Source organism: Falco peregrinus, chromosome 6 (assembly GCF_023634155.1).
Source record: "Falco peregrinus isolate bFalPer1 chromosome 6, bFalPer1.pri, whole genome shotgun sequence".
NCBI lineage: Eukaryota > Metazoa > Chordata > Aves > Falconiformes > Falconidae > Falco > Falco peregrinus.
Genome location: NC_073726.1, coordinates 68,067,295 through 68,088,505, shown reverse-complemented (window position 1 = coordinate 68,088,505; position 21,211 = coordinate 68,067,295). Strand labels below are relative to the sequence as shown.

The 21,211-nt window shown below is 39.1% G+C and overlaps 1 protein-coding gene across 6 annotated transcripts in view; it reads right to left on the bottom strand.

The window, feature by feature from the left end:
* Positions 1-21,211, bottom strand: part of CAPRIN2 (caprin family member 2) — a 34,720-nt gene continuing 13,509 nt past the window's right edge. Inside the window, exons 8-21 of one of the 6 annotated variants that reach the window (XM_055808812.1) lie at positions 20,723-20,766; positions 18,524-19,366; positions 17,189-17,308; positions 13,236-13,367; positions 12,964-13,051; positions 12,214-12,269; positions 11,495-11,605; positions 9,696-9,806; positions 8,910-9,062; positions 5,807-5,990; positions 4,089-4,274; positions 3,081-3,181; positions 2,274-2,340; positions 1-911 (exon numbers count right to left, since the gene is read on the bottom strand). In XM_055808812.1, the coding sequence (XP_055664787.1) occupies positions 343-911; positions 2,274-2,340; positions 3,081-3,181; positions 4,089-4,274; positions 5,807-5,990; positions 8,910-9,062; positions 9,696-9,806; positions 11,495-11,605; positions 12,214-12,269; positions 12,964-13,051; positions 13,236-13,367; positions 17,189-17,308; positions 18,524-19,366; positions 20,723-20,766 (2,765 nt within the window). In that variant the 3' untranslated portion in view covers positions 1-342. The remainder of the gene's footprint in view (positions 912-2,273; positions 2,341-3,080; positions 3,182-4,088; positions 4,275-5,806; positions 5,991-8,909; positions 9,063-9,695; positions 9,807-11,494; positions 11,606-12,213; positions 12,270-12,963; positions 13,052-13,235; positions 13,368-17,188; positions 17,309-18,523; positions 19,367-20,722; positions 20,767-21,211) is intronic. The other 5 variants (XM_027793036.2, XM_027793037.2, XM_055808813.1 and 2 more) reach the window with 5 other exon arrangements.

Below are 21,211 nucleotides of genomic sequence, written 5' to 3'. Positions count from 1 at the left end.
TGCATATTAACTTGTTTTATTGAGGCACAACAAGGCATTGTGAATAGCCCATACTTGAGGCAATCAATAGTGTAGTAAGCTGGACATTAATACAGTTTAGGGTAAGTGCAAACAATATACATTCACAGCTTTACTAGCAAGGCTACATCACAACTGATTAAAGTGCCAAATTAGTGCTGATTCAGTACCCCAACTCCATGATTTCACCTTGCATAACAGGACCATCATTTCCCCCAATAATGGAACCACATATCTTCTATAAAGTCAGTAAGTGCAAAGCTAGTCCCACCCCCCTCCACCAAGGTGTTCGGAGCAGCTCTTCTGTAAACATCGCACTGGATTTTAGTCCTGATAAAGGAGGTATCCCGAAAAGGTGGAGTATTTCCAGCTACTTCCATAGATGGCTCCTCTATGCAGACGCAACCAGATCTGATCTCCCTGGAACAGCTGCAGGACTGCATGATTACTAGCCGTTTCATGATCAGGAGCCCCATCATTTGCATATGCTGACACTAGGACCTCTTCATTCTTCATAAGATTCACATACAGGGGAACATTTACAGCCAGTTTCAGCATGTGGAAGATGAAGACATATGTACCATTCACTGGACAGTTGAACCTACCAAGCTGGATATCAAAAGTTTCTCCAAGGTTGTTCAGCAACAGATCAAACACAATTGGCTGGTCTAGAGTTCCAGGGGCCAAGTTAGATGTTCTGGCAGCAGAGAAGGCAACTCTCATCTGCTGCGGAAGGGGGTAGACGTGCACTGGTAGTATGGTGGCAGCTTGGCTTGTCACTGGCATATCAACAGGGGTGATGCTGCGGGAGTCTCCCTGCCCGGAGTCCCCACTGTTAAAGGTTTCATTGTCTCGTTCCGGACTGCTCACCTGAGAGGAATCACTCCACCCTGCTGTTAAAGATCATTAGAAATGATATGAGTACTATAACAGAAGGATAATATTATGCCTGCAAGTGTATAGGCTCTGCAACAGATTTGTCTTTCAGCTACAGCAAGTTGTCAGAAGGTGCCAGCGAGGACAGAACTCTGAAGCTGGTTTATATTCACACTTGCATTCAGCAAAATGGGCCATCATTAACTACAAACAATTACTTTTCATACTAATAAGGAGGAGAGGGTTGTAGCTTGTAATAGGTTTAGCTTTATTATTTGCCACGTATCAGCATGAAGTAGTCATTTAGTCACCTTCAAGATCTGAACTTGCACTTCAAGTAACATCAATACTGTTCTTCTGGAGTTACATAGTATCTGATTATGATGCTAGAATATTTTCAGTCTCAAGAACCAGAATTGCTTTTAAGCTTTCTGCACCCCCCAGCCCAAAATGAAGCTGTTTATCTTTTCAAAAGTGTGCATTAAAAGGGTCTAGAATGAAAACATTAATAGGTCTGAGAAACACAAAGCAGTCACACTCAAATTGCAAACCATTGTTATTTCCACAGGAAAGAAACACTTTAAGATACCCAATAAAACTAAAGTTGCTGTGGTATCTTAACATCAATATGGGTACTTCTGCCAGCTGTTAATTCACCACAATCTTGTCTTTCTTTCAGTTCTCTTTCTGAAGTATATTCTATGAGTCCTCCCTCAGACTGAGGGGACCTGCTTTATCCTAAAACAGCTTCCATGGTATGCCATCATTTCCCTTTATTCTTCAAAGCAGCAATCTACAGCTACTGTTCATGTCACTTTTCACTTACAATACTAAATCCAGCTTTTTCCAGCACATACAGTAGGATTAAATCATCCTGTTTACAACTTTTCAAAATACATGCTATTCATGCTTGGATTCAGACAGCTAGTCTTACACATTTCTTTCAGTTTTGTACTCCAGCATGGAAGTACATAGTAAAAGCTATATTCCCAAACTATTTTTCATTAAAAGTTATCTTCCAAGGTTTCTGGGATCTGATAACTTCTCTAGAATCGGGGGGGACTGTGCAATTAACAGAAGCAGCCAGAAAAAGCATTGGAACCATTCTGTGCATGTGTTACTAGTCAGTGTATTTGTGAAGAAAGTCCAGTGAGGTCAGAACTTTGACATGTGAAGGCACCAAACTGAGAATAGTGAAGTTAAATCTGCTATGCAGTGTTAAGAACAGTACTTAAGCTTCCACCTAGCTTGGTTAATTTATACCAAGCTTGATCCATTTGATCAGTAGTAGTACACTTTTTCTTGCTATTCACAGTAACACTCCATCTGCTACACCCAAGCACGTATACGTACCACTGGGAACATGATGTTAGTCTTACCTCTTGAATTTGCTCGAGGACCACTACTTATCCCACCTCTTTTATAGCACTGCTGGTAATTAACATCCTAGACAAGAACAGAAGTATTGGGAAGATTGCTAAGCAAATCTGAAAACAGTTGGGCCTAATACAGTACTTTTCATTTGCACAATTCAAGCTCTAGAATAGACAATGGAGTTCAGAAATAAGATGTAGATAAACAGCCCTATTTACCTTAAATTTAATTTCATACAAGCTATTGCAAGGTAAAGACCTATTTTGATGCTGGTTCTGCAAATTAAGCTTCTGAACTATATGCTCAGTTCAGTTTGAGTAATACCTTAAGCCTCAGGTCTGTTCAAAGTCTGTACAGAAGAATATATCTCATGTAAAAGCTGAAGACCCTCCTCCCACCAGGATCCTTTGCTTTCTTACACGTTTTTTGGATTTTACTTATTTTGCCTAACCACCTATTCAGTCCCATTTAGGAGTTCATTATGCTACAGAGGCACCGAGTACCGACTTTAAAATCCAAATTAAAATAGACTTACTATAACACACCTTATTTGTTATCTGCTTGCATTTCAGAGATTCTCTTCAGACTAAAATTCAATCTGTCAGAGATTTTGACCTCTGAACTCTTGTCTGAATGGATTTCCTATTTCAACTGCCATCTACTGTTCCAAAAAAAGGGTTTTGTGTAGGAAAAAACTAACCTCTAGCTTGCTGGGAATAGTTCACCTGTTAAGCTAATGAAAAGCTACAGTATTGGAGACCTAGCTCCTGTATAGTGCTCAAAAGGCTACTGGAAACAAAGTCAATACTCACCCTCTGAGAATATGGCATTCCAGCATAATCTCTACCAGGGAACTGCAGCTGGCCATAGTTGCCATTACTTATTGAAGGTGAACCTCTGTAAGCATCAAAACCTGTTCAAGTAAGATTGATTATTCAGTATCATTGTTTGGTTTACAGTACAAGTCCAGAATGCAATTGGAGCTCCCTTTTGGCAATTACCATGGGTTTTTTTAATTTATTAAGTTATGCAATTACACATCCATTCTTTAGTTCAGAATTTGAAGCAGTCTCAGTACTCCCATAAAGAATGCATTTCATTAGCTACTCTGAACTACTGTGGATGTATCAAAACTACATGTGTATAAGTATTAACGTGAGACCTTAAGAGCTGCCTGTTTGATACTAATGGGACTGCACAGAACAGCTGAGAAATCTTATCTCTGGATCTAGCAAGTTAACATAAAGTTAAGAAATAATTTCTTCTGCTATTACAGATGCTTAGCTATTATTGTTACACATTTAGGTGCTATAATATTTAGCCTCTTTAGGTATTGGACTAACTACCAAAGAGGAGCTGCAAGCAATTTAGAACCAGATACTACCAGACCCTTAACTGCTGTTAAGTTAGAACCATACAATTCATTGGCTGGTACATGCTCCTACAAGGTATGGAGCAGTTTCAGCCCAGTAACTGAAACAAGTACCACAGAAAATGCCCTTCCACTTCAAAGTGGAATAGGCCACAGCTACCAAGAACTTCAAGTCAGTATCTGCTTAAAGTCAGCTTAAGCTTTCTGTAATACTTCAGCTAGCAGCAGAATAGCAACTGATTTGCAGAGACTAAACAATCCTCCTCTTAAGTTTGTTATTAATCCAGAAGGGCTCTCCACTACTGGAAACCTCTCCCCCATCCCAGTTTCTGCTGGTAATATTAAAGACAGCAGTGTTAAGAAGAGTATCTTGGTTTGGGCAAATACTGCAAGTGACACCTGAAGAGAAAATACACAAGATTTAAGGTGGTAATAGATACAGACATACCTTTGTACCCACCAGGGGAGCGATATGAGTTAGCCAGTGACCTTCCACCTCTAGCAGATCCTCTGACAGACCCACGACTGTTAAGGTAAGGCTGAGGGGGTCTGGGAATAACATTAGTCTGTGCTGGATAAAAGGCAAGGCTACCATTGCTAACAGGAACAGCTCCATCAGGTTGGTAATTCACTGCTTAAAACAGAAGACACAGATGAATTCAAAGCTTTTAACTGTAGTAAGCTACCACACCTAGAAGCACTAGAAGCAATGGCAGCATTAGGAGGTTCAGAGACTGATTAAACTGCTCTGAATATCCTGTTCTTCTGCCCCTTCATTACTTCAAATAAGTGAGGATCCTCCCCTTTAACAAGTATTGCACTCTATAGAACAAAGTATACTGTAGACAGCCCAGGTTGTCATTGTAAGCCTCTGATGCATTCAGCAAGATTCAGTTGCACAGGTCAGAACAAGCTTGGTAGCAGCATCAAGAAAACAAAGCTAGAATAAATTTGAATTAACACCTGCTTAAGACTTTTCACTTGGAACCAGCAGTTCCAATACACTGATAAACTAGGTCACCTCAGAGTCGACATCCTTCAAAATGTTAAGACAATCTTATCTAGATAGCAATGAGACAACTATGGAAAGCTAGATACTTGGGTTCAGTCTCTTTAGACCCTACCACATGTTATCAGGCAGTTCAACCCCAAGCAACAGGTATTCAAGAATGCTTTTCACACACCACTTGATTGCACAGTAATATTAAATACAGACTTTGCAGCCATGAGTGTGCTTCCACTGGCCCACACTTTGTATTACTCCATCAATCCAAAAAGCTTAAAACTGCACAAGGTTAATCAATAAATCATGATGTTCCATCAAAAAACTGTGTAGAAGGTTGATCACCTGTAGTCTCAGTGATGACAAGGAGCATTCAAGCTACAAATGCTTTCCTGACTGCATGTAAGTATGCTCATTCTCTGGAGCTCTTAATCTTTGTATATCTCACTGACTTCACACAGTATGTCTATTTCTAGTATAATACCCATGAAGATTTCTCTGGCAGAAAACTAGTTTTAAATGACCTTGAATCACTTGATTAGATAGTCTTTTAAATCCAGATCCCTAGTTTTGAGCTTCCTTTTATCCCGGAACCTGTTTCAGGCATGTTTAGGGGCTAGCTTCGTTTCAAGTTTAGCATCAACTTTATAAATTTACCTGGCACAGTATCAGAATGTCAAGCAGGTCAGTTTCCCATTGAATAAATGAGCTCAAGACCACAGTTAACAGAAGTTCAGTGTTCCACAGGTAAGACTGAAAGCTTATTCCAACTTTATTTAGGACTCAGCAACTCCTAGTACTACTATTACCAGAGACCAAGTTAATGGCTCTAAATAAGTATTTTATTGTTGCTTCAATTCAAAGCAAACAGTTGTCTGACTGAATTTCCCACCTGCTGGGAAATTCAGGCACATCCATGGAACTAGTATAGAAACTAGTTTGAAGCAGCCTTTCATCCTGCTAGCAGTTTTGAAATTAAGTTTACCTACCATATGGTCAACTAGATAAGAGCTGATGTAACCCTAAAGTTAGCAGGTGCTACATAAGTGTTCAAGAATTTCACTGAGTTACAACTCACAGCACACATTGGGGAATTAAAATACTACTATAACCTGAAGATCTTTAAAGACCACTTGAAATACAGATGCAAGTACAGTTCTCACCTGAAGAGAGAGATTCTTGTGAAAGAGTTGTTTGTTCTGCAACATGAGAAGACTGCAGCTGGCATTGAGGAGGAGTCTGTGTACTTGCTGTAGAGAAACTCTGGTTATATCCTGCCGAATATGAAGAATCCTCTTTAATTTCCTGGTCTTTACGTGGCGGCAGTGGTGCATTCACTTTAAATACCTACAACATGTTTAAAGACAAATGCTTAACACTACCAGCTAAACCCTGCCTAATGCCACCACCCTACTACACTGTGGTTTAAATCCATACACCCAGACCAGTTTCAGAACTTCAACTATTTCTTAGAAATAATCAAGAACACTGTACTTCATCCTTTTCCCTCTTAGTAAAAGAGCTTAATACTGTTTATGTAGCTACTACCCAAGAAACATAGCTTGACACAGCTACTGAATTTGATCAATGGAACAGCTGCCATGCCATAAGCTATTTTTCTTCTATGGGAAATCCATTCTTGAATTCACTACCTGTCCTACAGCTTTTAACCTATGGCTGTGACAGCCTATACCAAGATGAGATATGGTAAGAATTTGGGTCTTCACACATCTTGGAACCTGATGCAACACTACAATCCACTCAAATACCCTATTAGACAGCTTTCACCCCTTTGGTAAATTGAGCCTTAACTTCCTACTCATTTTAAGTTCCCTCTGAGTAAATATGTAACCTAGCAACTTGTAATTCAAAGTTTAACATTATAGCCTGAGCAGTATGGTGGTACACAGATATTACTGTTCGTTAAATCTAACTAGAGTTCAGTCACTCCAGTTATTATTGCTTTAGAGCCAATAATCCAAAGTTACCAGAACTGATGCTGTTAGAAGTGACAACTAGTATCAAGATCAAACGGGGAGAAAGAAGTCTGTTTTCAGTAAAAAGGATCTGAATTTCACATAAGACCTGTCAGCAGTACTGATACCGAGTCCAGAGGTGTATCTGACCATTTTCCAAGACTATGAACTGTTTGAAGACAGACCAGGACAAGATACAGGTACTTGCAAGGGACAGCTTCATAGCATGACAATTCTTGCCAGTTGTAGAAGCCTCTATAATTAAAATGGGAAATGAACACTTTTTCCAAGGTCAAGAAACCAAGTGCTGCCTCTAAGAGAGAGAAACCCCTTGTGATACTGAGGTGTCAAGTATAAATTTTGACCCCTTATAAAACACAAATTCTGTCTTTATTTTACCAGATGAAGTAATCCAAGTCATCCAAAGCCATCCTCTTCCTGAAAGAAATTTAAGGATGCTGTGCAGTCAGGCTATCAATACCCAAATCCTGGAGTATTTGTAGCAAGTGGTCTACTTTTTCCTACAGCAAGTGTTACAGGCAGAATTCCAAGGACTAGGGCTACAGGCAGGATCTGCCTTTAAACTTTCATAAGCACAAAGGCAGCAATAGGATGTTCAGACATCTGAGGACATGTAAGCAGATGCTTCCATTACTGTCACTGTACTACCACTATTTGGCAAGGAACCATCTGACTTCTGGCTACCTACTGAAATCCAGTGGCTGCATCTTCTTGGCAGCAATGAGAATCTAGGCAATGTAGAAAGAAAACCCCGCACTACAAAGTTAGACTGCTACCACAAGAGGAATTAACATCCTAGCAATTTAGTGACTGTCTGCCAGTTTGACCCACAAATCCCAAGAAACATCTTGAACGTTTAGTATGCCTGGAAACACCACAGCATTCATTCAAGCGAGCTTTCGGTGGTACTGTTATGATTAAAAGCACTCTGGACACTACGTTCAGATATAATCAGAATGACTGAAACCAAGACTCCATATTTATATCATGACAGATGCTTCTTATAGACCGGGTCCCCAAAAAGACTAGATTCCTTGATAATAGATAGCATGCTGCTATTTCTCCACTTTCATGAGAAGTCACCACCTAGCCACTTGGCATAATTTAAATAGATCTGTCTTAGAAAGAACAACCTCCCTGCCACCACTTGCATTATTTAAAGTGTATATTAAAATTCTATACCTTTGAGGACTGTTCTACAAATACAAAAAACCAAGAAGAGTCATGTAGTAATTTACTACAGACCACATCAGGATGTCATAGGTATCTTAGTTCTTAATTCCTGTGCTCTGAAAGGCTGTTAGCTACCTTCTTCCACAAAATCCTACTATATACATCTCAATACTGCAAGATTCAGATTGTCCAAGCAAGTTGTGGAACTGCACTGCTACATTTGTTGAAATAGAGAATGCTTTTGGAGAATCTCAATCACCACTTTTAAGCAAGAACATTAAATGAATGTTTCTAACACCTTCAGAAGACATCAGAAGAGTAGTCTGACTAAGTACAAGGAAGGGAATATTAACAACTAAATGGAGATCCATCCTCCAAGTCAGTCTAAACTTGCACTGCAGATTACTAGACAGCAGCAATGGTAGTAATGTTAGAGAACATTAGAAATGATGTACAGCCTGAAAAAAAATAGTATCTATTTGCAAGAAATGCCACTCGGTCTGTGTGGACTATTCCCTTGATATCTATATTGAGTACTTGTTAACAAGATAGACTGCTGTAGCTTAATAACCTATCAAGGACACATTTTCCATTATTCCAGTGGAGTTTAGTTTTACCCCACTAAAGCAAACTGTTTAAAAAGCAGCAAGATCAGTTCAGGCTTTAGAAAGCTTTTAGTCCTAACAGCTATATACTTCAGAATTCCCTCTCTCCTCTGCAGTCTATTTGACATTTATGCATAAGAACAGTTTAAGCATAATGAACTTTACCCTGGGGCACAGCTATAAGTCTGCTTCTTTCAGGTCTCACTTCTCCCTTTTTAGTTCCTTGAGGCTACTAAGATATCCCAGTATTAGGTTTTGGGATTATACAGAGCAAAACCAGGACCTCTGTTCTTAGATGATCTGTTTTAAGTTCTGACAGCACTGGAGAAGCAGGGTTCTAACTTACTAAACTAGTTTTTTTTAGCATTAAAACATCATAATGATCTATCAAGTTCTGTACTATATTAAGAGAAGCCAGCTACCCAGTATTAGGACCAAGTTATTAGCATTACCATCAATTATTCTTCTGTGGCCTCAAGTTGCATACTTACAGTCTGCATAGCCTGAAAGGGAGCTGCTGTTATTGTGACAGAACTGCTACTTGCTGGAGGAGACTGAAAGCTTTGCGCTGGTGGCACTGGTGATATGGAGGTGCTTGAAGTAGGCAACGGTGACTGTGGCTCACTTGGGAGGGGAATAGTTGCCTGAGGCAAGAATAAGTGTAATGAAAGGTCACTTGATAGTTATCAGGCAGTAACAGAAGCAGTTAATTTGTTCTAAAGCCTAGACTGACAGAAGTCAGCAGTTTCTACAGGATGACATTTGGACACAGTAGAGCTACAAAATAGCTTTTGCTTACAATTTAAAATTTTGCTGTGCATCCTCAGCAAACAGTACTTCTATTGCAATCTCTGCTGATTCAGAGAAGTGTGCCTATGAGCTACTATACATACCACTCATTGTAATAATTTCACAATAAAGGGACATTAGGTATTTTTCTACCACTAAGGAAACACATAATGCCTGCTGTTCTATTTATTGGAAGATTATTGTCTGGCTGATATTAAAGTTGACTTCTCCTTTCTAAAGGAACTCAGGAAGTTTAGGGGTTTGATTTTTTCCCCTCTCAACTTAGTCAATCATGTTTCAGATTAGAAACAAAGCTGAGTTGTCCAGACAAAGTATTAACCAGCATTAAGTCTCATCTGTACAGATGACAAAATGAAGTGTTAATTTAGAATACCAATATTTATAGGAATCAGAAGTCAAAAGGAATGTAAGGCTTTAGACATTTAAGCAATCAATGTTTATCCTCACCTGTATTCATGATAGCTCACCTGGGCAATTTCAATCTTTTTGGGTATCAGTGGCTCAGAAATACGTGAACTTGTCTGATACAGTGGCTGAGATGTAAATTTCTCAGTCTCTTGAGAAAGTGATGCTGATGCCTAGAAGAAACCATATATGCACCTGCTATTACAAGAAGTATTGCAGGAAGCACAAAGTTCTGCTAGAGCTATGACATACCAGTATATAAATTTAAACAAGTGGATCTTGAAAGACCACAATAAACATTAAGTCCAAAGTAAACATACTAATATTAATCTCAGCCAAAAGCTTCAAGTACTTAGCTTTAGATTCAGACTTAGATCACCCTTCTTACACAAGAGGTTGTACAGCTAGCCCTGCAAAGTCAGGTGAACTGTAGATTGCTTCAAGCAGTTTTTTACAGTGAAGTCTGACACATAGCCATCTCATTAAATGACACAGAAAGACATCTCTAACATTAGGCTTCTGGTAAACTCTGTTGAACATAGCTTCAGAGCCAAACTTTTGCTTGCTTTTGCAAGCTTTTCATATTCTATCTTTGACTCACACTTCTAATGCTAACTTTAAGAGTTGCTTATACTTAGATACACAGCCTAGGGCTAAAACCCAGTCCCATTCTCACTATGTATACCATCACAGATACATCAGACAGATCTGGCATGCACTTCCGTACCAGGAGAGTGCACTGTCACTGTGTATTCCCTGGTTGGGCTGAGACCAAACAAAGCTTATCTACTGCTTTCCACAAGAAACTACACTGGAGAAGACAAAACACCACATTTCAAGCTTAAGGGAGCAGAGGTGTGCTGGGCATAAGCAACCCTAATTCCAAACAATAAGTTTGCAAAAAACTCAGAACACTACTAAATAAGATGTTCTACGTTATAACACAGCACAAATCTTCTGGATGCATATTAAATAGCAAAAGTCAATCCTTGTCAGCCCAACAAGTCTTACGACACTGTAGAAGTGAAGAGAAGGTGTCAAGAACCAGGCCAAAACTATTGCTTCAAGAGACAGCAAGACTACAATATCCCGATCAGGACTGTTATATTCAACTATATAGTACATTAAAGGATAGAGTAAATGCTATGCACACAGTATACTGATAGCATGTACATCAACAAAAATGTTTTAAAAGCATGAACATCTCTCCATTATAATCTATATACACTGTATTAGAGAGTTCAAGAGGAAAAAGCCAACTGTGTTTCTAAACACAGCAACACTCAGCAAAAGATCTTTAAAACAGTGATCTGCATAAGTAGAAACACTATTTTCAGCTCTAACCAATATTTGAATGCTAGTTGAAGATTTAACTGCACATAATTACAGTTAAGCAAGTTTGAGGTCTTGGCTGAACACCACTAAGTCAGATTCCCAGTATTTCTTCAGTTAATGCTTGAGAGAACACATCTCAGTCTTCAGCTTACACAGAAGTCTGCTATTTCATAACAATATCCATCCCAACTCATGCATCCACTGTTTTGTCATTAGAGGGAGTATTCTACACTGTAACCAAAGCAAGTATTTATGCTGCTCATATGTTCCCACAAGAATGTGGACCACACTTTTTTTCCATCCCACAGCCTTCCCATTTCAAGGGGCAGACTGTTCACTTTGCATTATGCATTATTAGGAAAATTTTCCCAGCCTTCTTCAAGTATTCCATAATGTCAGCTATACTATTGTTACTTGGCATTCTGTCCCTGTATGTTGTTCAAGCATAGTTATTCAGGAGAGGCCTCACCACAGCCTTCTGTTAAGACAGCTCTCTGAATGCCAGTGATATCCCAGGGTGTATTACCTGCGGTGTCTGCGATGCCACCAAGTCTTCAGTTTCAGAGCCAGAAAGAGCCTGATCAGCAGATGCTAGGGAAGTATTTGAACCATGCAATGTCATGGATGAAGGAGCAGCCTTGCACAAAGAGAAAAGAGGTAAGGTTTTGAAAGATTATCTTAAATGTTGCATTTCACCGAAACCCACACTGGGGCATTTCAAAGTAAACCTCAGAATAAGGCAGGAGGTGAAGTGTTTTGACCAGTTTCCTAGGAATTCTTGTTAGCAGCAAGGAAACCTATTTACAAGCCAAAGTGGCAAGACATGCAAGCACAGTGAATGAATTTAAGGTTCACTTAACCATGGCTGCTAAAAATTGAGACACTGTCCCTCTGCCATAAGTGAGGATCTCAAATATGAAGACATGCACTACCTAGGAAAGCAGCAGCATGTTCTTCTGCATGCAGCTTAGCTATGAGTTGAATCTATGGATTAAATATTCAAACTATGTCAGCATGTCTTCAACATTCATTTTACTTCACAAAATTCCAAATATTTGTTGCTACTTTTCAAGCAGAAGAGCAGCCAACTTTGTCAGCATTTGAGTGATCTTAGACTTGCAAGTTACTAAGTTATATGAAATCTGTTACAAAACTACTGACAAGAAAAACAATTAAAGTCTAGTAAGTAACCTCTGTATCATTCCTTGGCTACAGCTCTGCCTCTTCAGGACAGTTCTAACTTACTTGAAGGGGCTGTTGAAGAAAATCACTCTGACTTGGCAGTTTCTGTTCTTTTGAAGCTGTAAAAGAATGTTAAGCAACATTTACTTTTAAATTCCAACACTAAATGTAGTTTCAGTGTGCAGTTCTACTTTTTGAAACATTTGGTATAAGAAGATACATGCTTTTCAGTGTGTGCACTGCAAATATTTAGACTTGGCATCAGTAAGCCAAACTTCAGTTCCCTTGTTGAAGACAGGTATTGAGTGAATAAAAGTATTTTACCACAAGAGATATCCACTTTCCAGATTAAAACATTAAATATTTAGAACTGGTTAATTGTGTTTTACAGCCCAAGAGCCACCCAAACATTTTCTTAGTACAGCCCTTTGCAGAAAGTTCCAGTTTTCTAAGTGTAGCTAGAAAACTGCTCTTTATCCTGAGCTCATTCACACCTTGTGTCTATATCCACACCACATCTAGAGAAGTTTGTTACACAGATAGAGCATGTCAGTTCTGCAGCTGGGTTCATATGCACATGCCAGTCAATGATTATACAAGCATTCCATTTCCAGGCAGATAACACTAACTGAAACCACCTCCAGCAACAAAAAAGCAGGGAAGAGGCTCGAGCTGCCTTTTTTAAATTAGACATTGGTATTCTTCATAATTAGACAAGCTGTCTTCACAATGCTTACTGATCTACAGCCCAAGAAAACCCTGTTAGCATTTACAAAAATCTTATACACAAGTTACACTTACAGTATTACCTACCTACAGGACTACTTGCAGGAGTAACTGAAGGCGGTTGGGATGAGCCAATGGCACTTGGTGAAGCTTTATCAAAATCCAGAATGGACTCCTTTTGAAAAAAAAAAAGTCATTGGTTGGGAGAAAAACTTAAACCCTAGATACAAAGGAAATACATGAGACAACTTGCTGTTAGTTAGAGCTAGATTAATTTACTCAGTGCAAACATGCATTGTTAATATTGTTTTCCCTAATCCAGTAGGAACTGAAGCTTTGTGCTACAGAGAAAAACATACTTGCATGAAGTTGTAAGTCCCTTGTATCTGAGTCATCAGATCCTGAAGTTTTTCCCTTCTCAATACTGGATCTTTTGGAAGAGTTGAAGTAGAGCAAAATTCTGCAGCTGGCTGATGTGCAAGTTTAGGCACCTAATAAGGAAAAAATTATTAAATCCAATACTGGAAACAAGACAAACTACCTTATCCAATAAACTTCCAAAGCAACTTAGAGGTGTCAGATACCATGGGTCAAGGAATTCTGTGCTGTTATTGTTATTTCCTGAACCAAGCTTTCATTTTGTTAAAAAAACATCAGCTTACTGTTGCCACAACTAGTTAAGCAACAGAATTAATTCACTTAATTTCTTAGTCAAATGTACAGAAAACAGCAGATTGCCAGCATTTAGTGCTAGATTAGGCACCTCCATCTAAGGAAACCCACATATTTAAGTTGAAGGCCAGAACAAACTTAAATCAAAGCTGCATAACTGAAGGTTTAAAGCATACTTCCTCCCAGTAGAGCCCACACCAAGAAGTACAGATCTTTTTTTAGGATGGCATTTCCAGACATTCTTAAGAAACTGCACTTAAGAGATACGTTGCAAGCAGGTTATTCGGGATTAGACCAAAGTGCTTTCACTAATAAGCCAGACAGTCTTAATGCACCAGCTCCTGCAGAAAAATGTTTGGCATGAAAAATACACCTAGGATCCCATGGGGGAGCCTAACTTTTTAGCTAAATAAGGACTTCTATGGTGCATTAAAACTCCTTGACTGTTTCAGATTGTCCCTTAACAGCTCATACAACTGGTTCTCACTTTTACTTTGAAAGAGAAAAATATTGTCACAAAATAGGCAAATCTAAGGTGTCAGGAAAATCATGATTGTAAACTCCTCGAATAGCACAAGTCCTGTTACTTACATAGTGAGAATAATATTAAGACTGTCTAGATAGTCTAACATATCCTTTGAAAACAGCTTGGGGAAGAAACAGGCTTCCTTTAAGTATTTTAAAACCATATTTATCAGTTCTCTAAAGCTTTGCTGCACTTACGTTTATCTATGCAGCTAGAGAAAAGCAAATTGAAGACATGAAGTATTTGCATTATTTCAACAGGCTCAAGTGTTGAGACACACAAGAACACGTGAAAGCTTTTACTTTCTTACAGTATAAACATCTGTTTTTCTGAAAGGAGGTTACTACTTCAATACACTGTACAGCAGTATAGTTGAGTATTTGTATGAAGTAATTTGACTATATGGCAGAAGGGTACGCATCATGACATCTGTCTCACTAAATTCAGAAGAAATTGATAAAAAGCTCTTCATCCAGTTTTAGGACAAGCCCAAGAAGCCTCTTGCATTTCTTCAACAGTCACATGAAACTGATCACTAGCATTTGCAAAAACTCCAATAGCATGCACAGGGAAGAAGCTTGCAGGACTTAGTGAGCTTCACAAAGCATAGTCCACGTACATGCAGTACATCATTAACTCTAGAGGACTCCATTTCTATCCAATATTTGTGGCCCAAACAGTAACTACTTGTTGAGCTGTGAGAAGTTTTACTTTATTCTAGAGCTGGAAGAGTGCACCTTTGTACTACTCCATCTTAGATTTCCTGATGCACAAGCACTACCTTTTACAGCAATATAAACTTGCTTAGTCACTGTTTAGTTTCCAATAACAAACAGGAGCTAAAGCTATGAAGGATCCAAGAGCAGGACAAAAGATACAGTTGAATAAAGTTAAATCACAGCAAGTTGTAGATTAATTACTAGGAATCTGATTCTTCCTGTCCATCACTTTATTATCCCTCACTTACAAGCAGGGTGCATCTTAACACATGCTGTTATGTTAAATCCATTACAGGTTGAACTGATTAATGCTTCTATTACCCTCTTCCTCCTAACTACGGTTTACTAAGACACAAGTACACTAGCAAACGGGTTCTGAATGTTTGCAAATGGATAACAAGCTTTTCACCTTTAAGTCACCTAACCAGGTCAAGTCTGGTAGCATCTGAAGATATTAAAATTGTCCACTAGCTACCTAAGTTGGACTTGTACATTAGACAAGTAAAACCAGCCTCAAGAGCATGGAAGCCAAAGAGACTGCCCTGTTTCACTTGTGGTTACAAAGATGATACAATCTTCTGTACTTTTACAATTTGTTAAAGTCTTCATTGCCTTCCCCAGCTTATACTCTGTGCATTATGCTGGTAACATTCTTTACTTCAACCAGAAGAGCCAAGCATAGAGTTATGTGGCTTTAAGCCAGGACTGAAACACAGACTCTCCACTCTGTAGAAGTTATTTTCTAGTTCCTGCATATATTAAAACACACCAGCCCGAAGCAGCTATAGTGAAGTTCTCACACTGATTTGCTCTTTTGCTGGTACTTAAGGTATTCAAAACTCAAATATTCAAGTGCAATACAGAATATATACAAAAGTATCAGGAAGTTAAAGTAATTTCAGGTTTTATGCCTTTATAAAATGAGATGCTTTGAAAAACAGCAGGTAAAACCATCTTAAGGATGTCAAGTACACCAAGTTTTCTCTCTAGCCTAGTGTTAGATGCTGTTTCTGGAAGTCATTACAAGCTGGTAGCAGATTCCGAGTTTAGTAACCTGTTAGACCAGCTCACATCAAACATATATGCTGAGATCACTTAACATCAGTTGTTCAACTCTAACATTCAGGTTAGAGTTTTACACAGCCCTGGTAAGTTTAGGGCCTTACTTGCCGTAACAGTATGTTTCTGAAATTTAACCTTCAACACTATTTATGCACTCAGCAGAAACTGTTTTGATATATGCCTAGAGAACCAACTCAAACTGGAGTAGAAATACCTAGAATTTGTTTTAGGGCCTGTTAAACCACTGCAAATAAGTCAACATAAAGGTACACTGACCACTTTGGAATTTTACTAGCCAGACTACCAATATATAGGTAACTCTTGCTAAAGCTCGATTTTCATTTTTACAGACTAAAGGTCTACTTACACATAACACTAACATACATTTCAACCACCTCACATACTAGTAAAGCTCCATTCTATGATACAGGACTCCCAATTCTTCTTTAGGTTTGTTACCTGTGGAGTAATAAGTAAGCTGGAAAGGTGATACCTAAGCTGTAATCACAACAGTAATTTCCAGCTGTGCCATGCAGATATAGAATTAACTTTTACTTTCTACCCATAGCAGGTATAAAAATTAAGTGGCACTGGATGACAGAGCAAGCTAAACTTTCACTTTCACATAGCAGGCCACAAATTCAGCTCTAACCAAGTTTGCTGGTCCACAGGTTGCAAACATTTACATAGAACAACAGTTTAACAGGCCTGCACATCAGCTCACTCTACAATAGGCACAACTTCTTAGGTATTGCATCTTATGGTACACGAAGTTAAATAAGCTTATTTTAAGATCTAAAAACCTAGTCATTTGTTAAAAAGATCTCAAAGCTCTAACAGTTGTTTCAGGGAGTAAAGAAAGATTAATTTCAGCTCCAGAGGGCAGCAGCAACATAGGCCTTTTATCTACCATGCCTAGATCCCTGCACAAAGTCACTTACATATTCTCCTTGGGAGTGAAATTGTTGCAGCTATTGCACAAGATTGCTTATATGAAAAAGGAAGAGGCAAAGGCAAGAGAAACTTCATTATCCAAGAAGTTCAATATGATTTTAGTTGTTCTTCATATGTGCCTCAAGTCAAAGATTCATAACCAATTTTATTAAAAAATAATGTTAGTTACATTGACACTACACTATTTTCTACTTACTCAATACTAATATCAAAATTGTATTTGTCAACAGCTACCAAGCAAAAATAAAGCCATTTCACTATGGTCTATGTAAATCCAAGTTTGACCACTTTACAAATATGCTTTGTTTACTTAATCCAGCAATCAGCTTACACCACCGTCACATTCCAACATTTAATTTAATATTGCTGATATGCACACCTGCACATTGCTATGAAGACTCCTAGGCAGTCTGCAAGTTTCTCCAGCTGACTGGAGACCCTCCTTTTTCCTTACTGCATCAAAGTTTTGTCCACCACTTAAGCCATCCATCTGTCCATCCTATATAAAAATAAGAGCCCCATCTCGTTAGGAAGCACCTTGCATTTAAGCTTTAAAGTAATCTGACACCAGAAATTCAAAAGCATTTTAAAGTGCTTGAGACTATTCCCATAGTTCAGATAGTATGCAGAGTTGGGTGTACAACACCTACTTGTGCTCAGAGTTAGTGAGGCAACCACGTTTCGTACCTGTACCACCACCACTAGTGGACACAAGATTCTACTCAGCTCGAGTGTAAAGATGGATCAAGCTGAAACACCTTAATCCCATTGTTACCCAGTGCTGCATGTTACATACTCTTTTAGTCTCGTATTCTACCTTCTGTTTACGCTCCCGCTTCTAGGCACAAGAACATCCATTTTTCAGTTATGCCAAGTTTACTGGAAAGTTTTAAGCTTAATCATTTGCTATAAGTAATATGGAATGAATTGATTTCTGCTTTCTTGCAGAAACAAGACAGTAGTGCTGACAACATTGTGTACAAGAATTGCTCAATTCCCCATATTTTCTTCTTGAAGTCACTGCTCTTAACATAAGATGGTAGACAAAGCACAGTTCAGTTATCTAGTTTTACGGTTATCAGAATAGTTGCTACTCAAGCACAGGTGAGAAAAGGTAATGTAACCAGAGGCTAGCAGCCTGCTCAGCTGTAAGCACTGCAATAGCTTTCATTTCACATTTCTGAAAAAGCTATGCTATTGTTAGACTCTCCAGGACAGCAGTATGGTTTATGCATTCATCTGGAAATACATATTTAAGCCCCTGTACAGTTGGTATTGCTTCATCTAGATGTTAGATCTCTTGAATCAGCAGCTATTTTAATCAAAAGCCTAAAAAATTACTGAAGTGCTATTTGCATGCAGCCACAGACAAAGTATTTGATCCCTGGATGAGTCATACCTGCTTTGTACTGATAACAGTGGACACAACCAATAGCTAGGGATGAATTAAGTTAATTCTTCTGTCTTATGCATAAAGCAGTTATTCAAGGCTCAAACACAGCAATACCATGTTGATGTAAAAAGCAGAGCAGACCATCTTGCCACTCAAATATAAAGTTTAACTGCCAGAATTATTTCCCCCAAGAAAGAATGAAACAGGACTAAATACAGGCCTACAAAATGTACCTTATAAAGCCTCTGCTAATAGGTAGCTTTAGTCCAATACACCAGTGTCAAAAGCTTATGACAGGTAATACTACATATGCCAACTCACTTCTTTGGGCTCCATATCAAACTTCTTTGGCCCCATCTGCTCCTTTGGCCCAATACTTGCAGCTCCCCAGGACTTCGGAGGGTTCTGTAACTGCTGTGATGACACTTGCTGCTGCCTGTCAGCTTTTTCCCAAGCCTCTCGAGTCTCCTGCTTCTTTTGTTCTGGCTCCTCCCTAACATGTGCAGCCCAAGCCTTCACAGGCTCCTGCTTCTTTTGCTCTGGCTCTTCCCTAACAGGCATTTCCCATGATTTCACAGGCTCTGGCTTCTTTTGCTCTGGTTGCTCCCTAGTCTGGGTTACCCAAGGTTTTGGAGATTCCTGCTTTTGCTGTGGTTCTTCCTTAACTTTGGTTACCCAAGGTTTTGGGGATTCCTGCTTTTTCTGTTCCTGCTCTTCCCTAACCTTTGCTACCCATGGCTTAGGCAATTCCTGTTTCTTCTGGTCCTGCTCTTCCCTAACCTTTGCTACCCAAGGTTTGGGGGACTCCTGCTCCTCTCGGACACGTCCTACCCAGGCCTTTGCAGCTTCTTGCTTCTTCTGTTCTTCCTCCTCAACACGGGCCTCCCAAGGTTTTGTAGACTCATGCTTCTGTTCCTCTTTAACACGAGCTTCCCAAGGCTTTGGAGAATCTGGTCTTTTTTGTTCTTGCTGCCTAACACGAGCTTCCCAAGGCTTTAAGGTCTCTTGTTTCTGCTTCTGTTCCTGCTCTTCAATATCAACAAGCATTTCCCAGGACTTTGGAGGTTCTTGCTTTCTAGCACACTCAGCTTCCCAAGATTTGGGCTCTTCTGGCTTCTTCTTGACAGAGTATTCTGCTTCAGGCAAATAACGCCTGTTGAGAAACTATATAGACCAGAGAAACTTAATGGCTCCCAAGAAAACATTTTGCTACTACAGTTCAGGTCAGTTAAGTTAGGTCAGCCAGCTACTGAAAATTTCTGACTAAAGGCAGAGCCTAGACAACTTAAGCACTAGCCATAGAAAATATGTGGCCAGTCATGGCTTTAATCCTACAACACTGCAGGCTAGCTTTGCTTGGCATGCCACAGAAGCATCAGTCTTGAACAGCACATGTGAAACATACTTGAGCTGAGTGAATCTATTACCCTTATCCTAAAGGATGTTCCTAGGCAGTAACAATATCAAGTTGAATTGTTATTTTTACAAAGGTAGCTCTCCTCCTATGTATCTAAAGTGCTGTGGTACTATATTAGTAGACATACTGCTAAGCATTGCAGCATCATCTCCCCCAGAATCTTTGGCCCAGCAACCAAGTAGAGCCCTCATTTTTAATGGAGTTTAAACACTAAAAATTCACTAGATTCTCAGATTTAGTACCACTGGACTTCAACTCCAGGCTGTGTTTACTGTCAGTAAGAGTTCATTGAAGATGTCCTGAAGTTTTCCCAAGTTACCACTTTGTCATAAACAGGAAGTAAATATATGAAGTGAAAAATGTACAAGGCTCACAGGCTGAGATTTTTCTGACAAGTCACCAGAAGAGCTTTAGAGTCAGGTAACAGTGTTGTTACCAGTAGGTTACAAAAACTTGTTCTAGAGTACACCCTCTAGTGGGATACCTGGGAAATTGGGATTCAGCCTTTTAAGAACCAGCACTTCCACTTACAACAGGACACCCCTCCCCCACCCTTTGAACCAAGTCTAATAGTTTTTAGGCTATTGCCAGTTGAAGCTCGAGTACTTAAATCAGGAGTCTGAAGAGCTGTTGAAACAGGTCTACACACCCCTAAGTGCATAATGTCTTGTGATACCTACTTTTCTGAAAGCAGAGCAACTACATCATTCTCAACCCCACCAGTATCAAGCTTACTGCAATAAGCTTAGCTTTTATAGACAGCTTTAGTAGATGTGTATTTTCTCTATCCCATAGTACACAAAAGATCAGTGTGTTTCCACTCTAACAGCTGATGCTTTGGTTTATTCCAGAAAGTGCCAGAACATTAAAGTGCTACACTGCTTCATGTCATCCTGCCCCACTTAGCCCAAAATATCCCACAGAAGCCATAAATTTGGGGTTAGAAAGAGAAATGCAACCAAGTCTTTAACACTCCCTACCTAAAGCAACATTTGAGTTGCTGTTCAGGCTCCCTTAGGTTTAAAAAAAGGGCTGCAGAAGTGCAGTTATGTTTCTGCTAGATCACAATATAAAGGAAAGCAATTAGCAGTGGAGTATCTTACCTCCTGTGGCTGTATTTCAGACTTCATAAGCTCCATAATGGATTCTAGAGAAAGGATGTTAATTTGTTTCAACTGATCAAATGCATAAAGGCAGACCAAACAGTACCAAGTCTAACTATTTAAATAGTAGTGCCAATTACTAAACCATATATTCTGAAATCTCAGCTTGTCATTCAACATGCTATTTTCAGACAAGCCTTTATTTTCCCATTTGGTTTTACATTTGCAGAAGTTTAGCATTAAGCAAGAGGCATTTTGTAGTATCCATAATTTGGTTGTTGTAATTCTCACATCACATGAACATTGAGACTTGCTCAGAAGGCAAAAACATCCTGTTACTGTGAATTAGACTTTTCTACAATATTAGCCAGAATAGGGCTGCAAGCCCTACTTAGTTACTACATTATAAGTTACAGCACAGGATTAGATTGCTCATCAAGCTATGCAAAGTCAATGCTCAGTTCAAGCTTATCCCAACATTATGATACA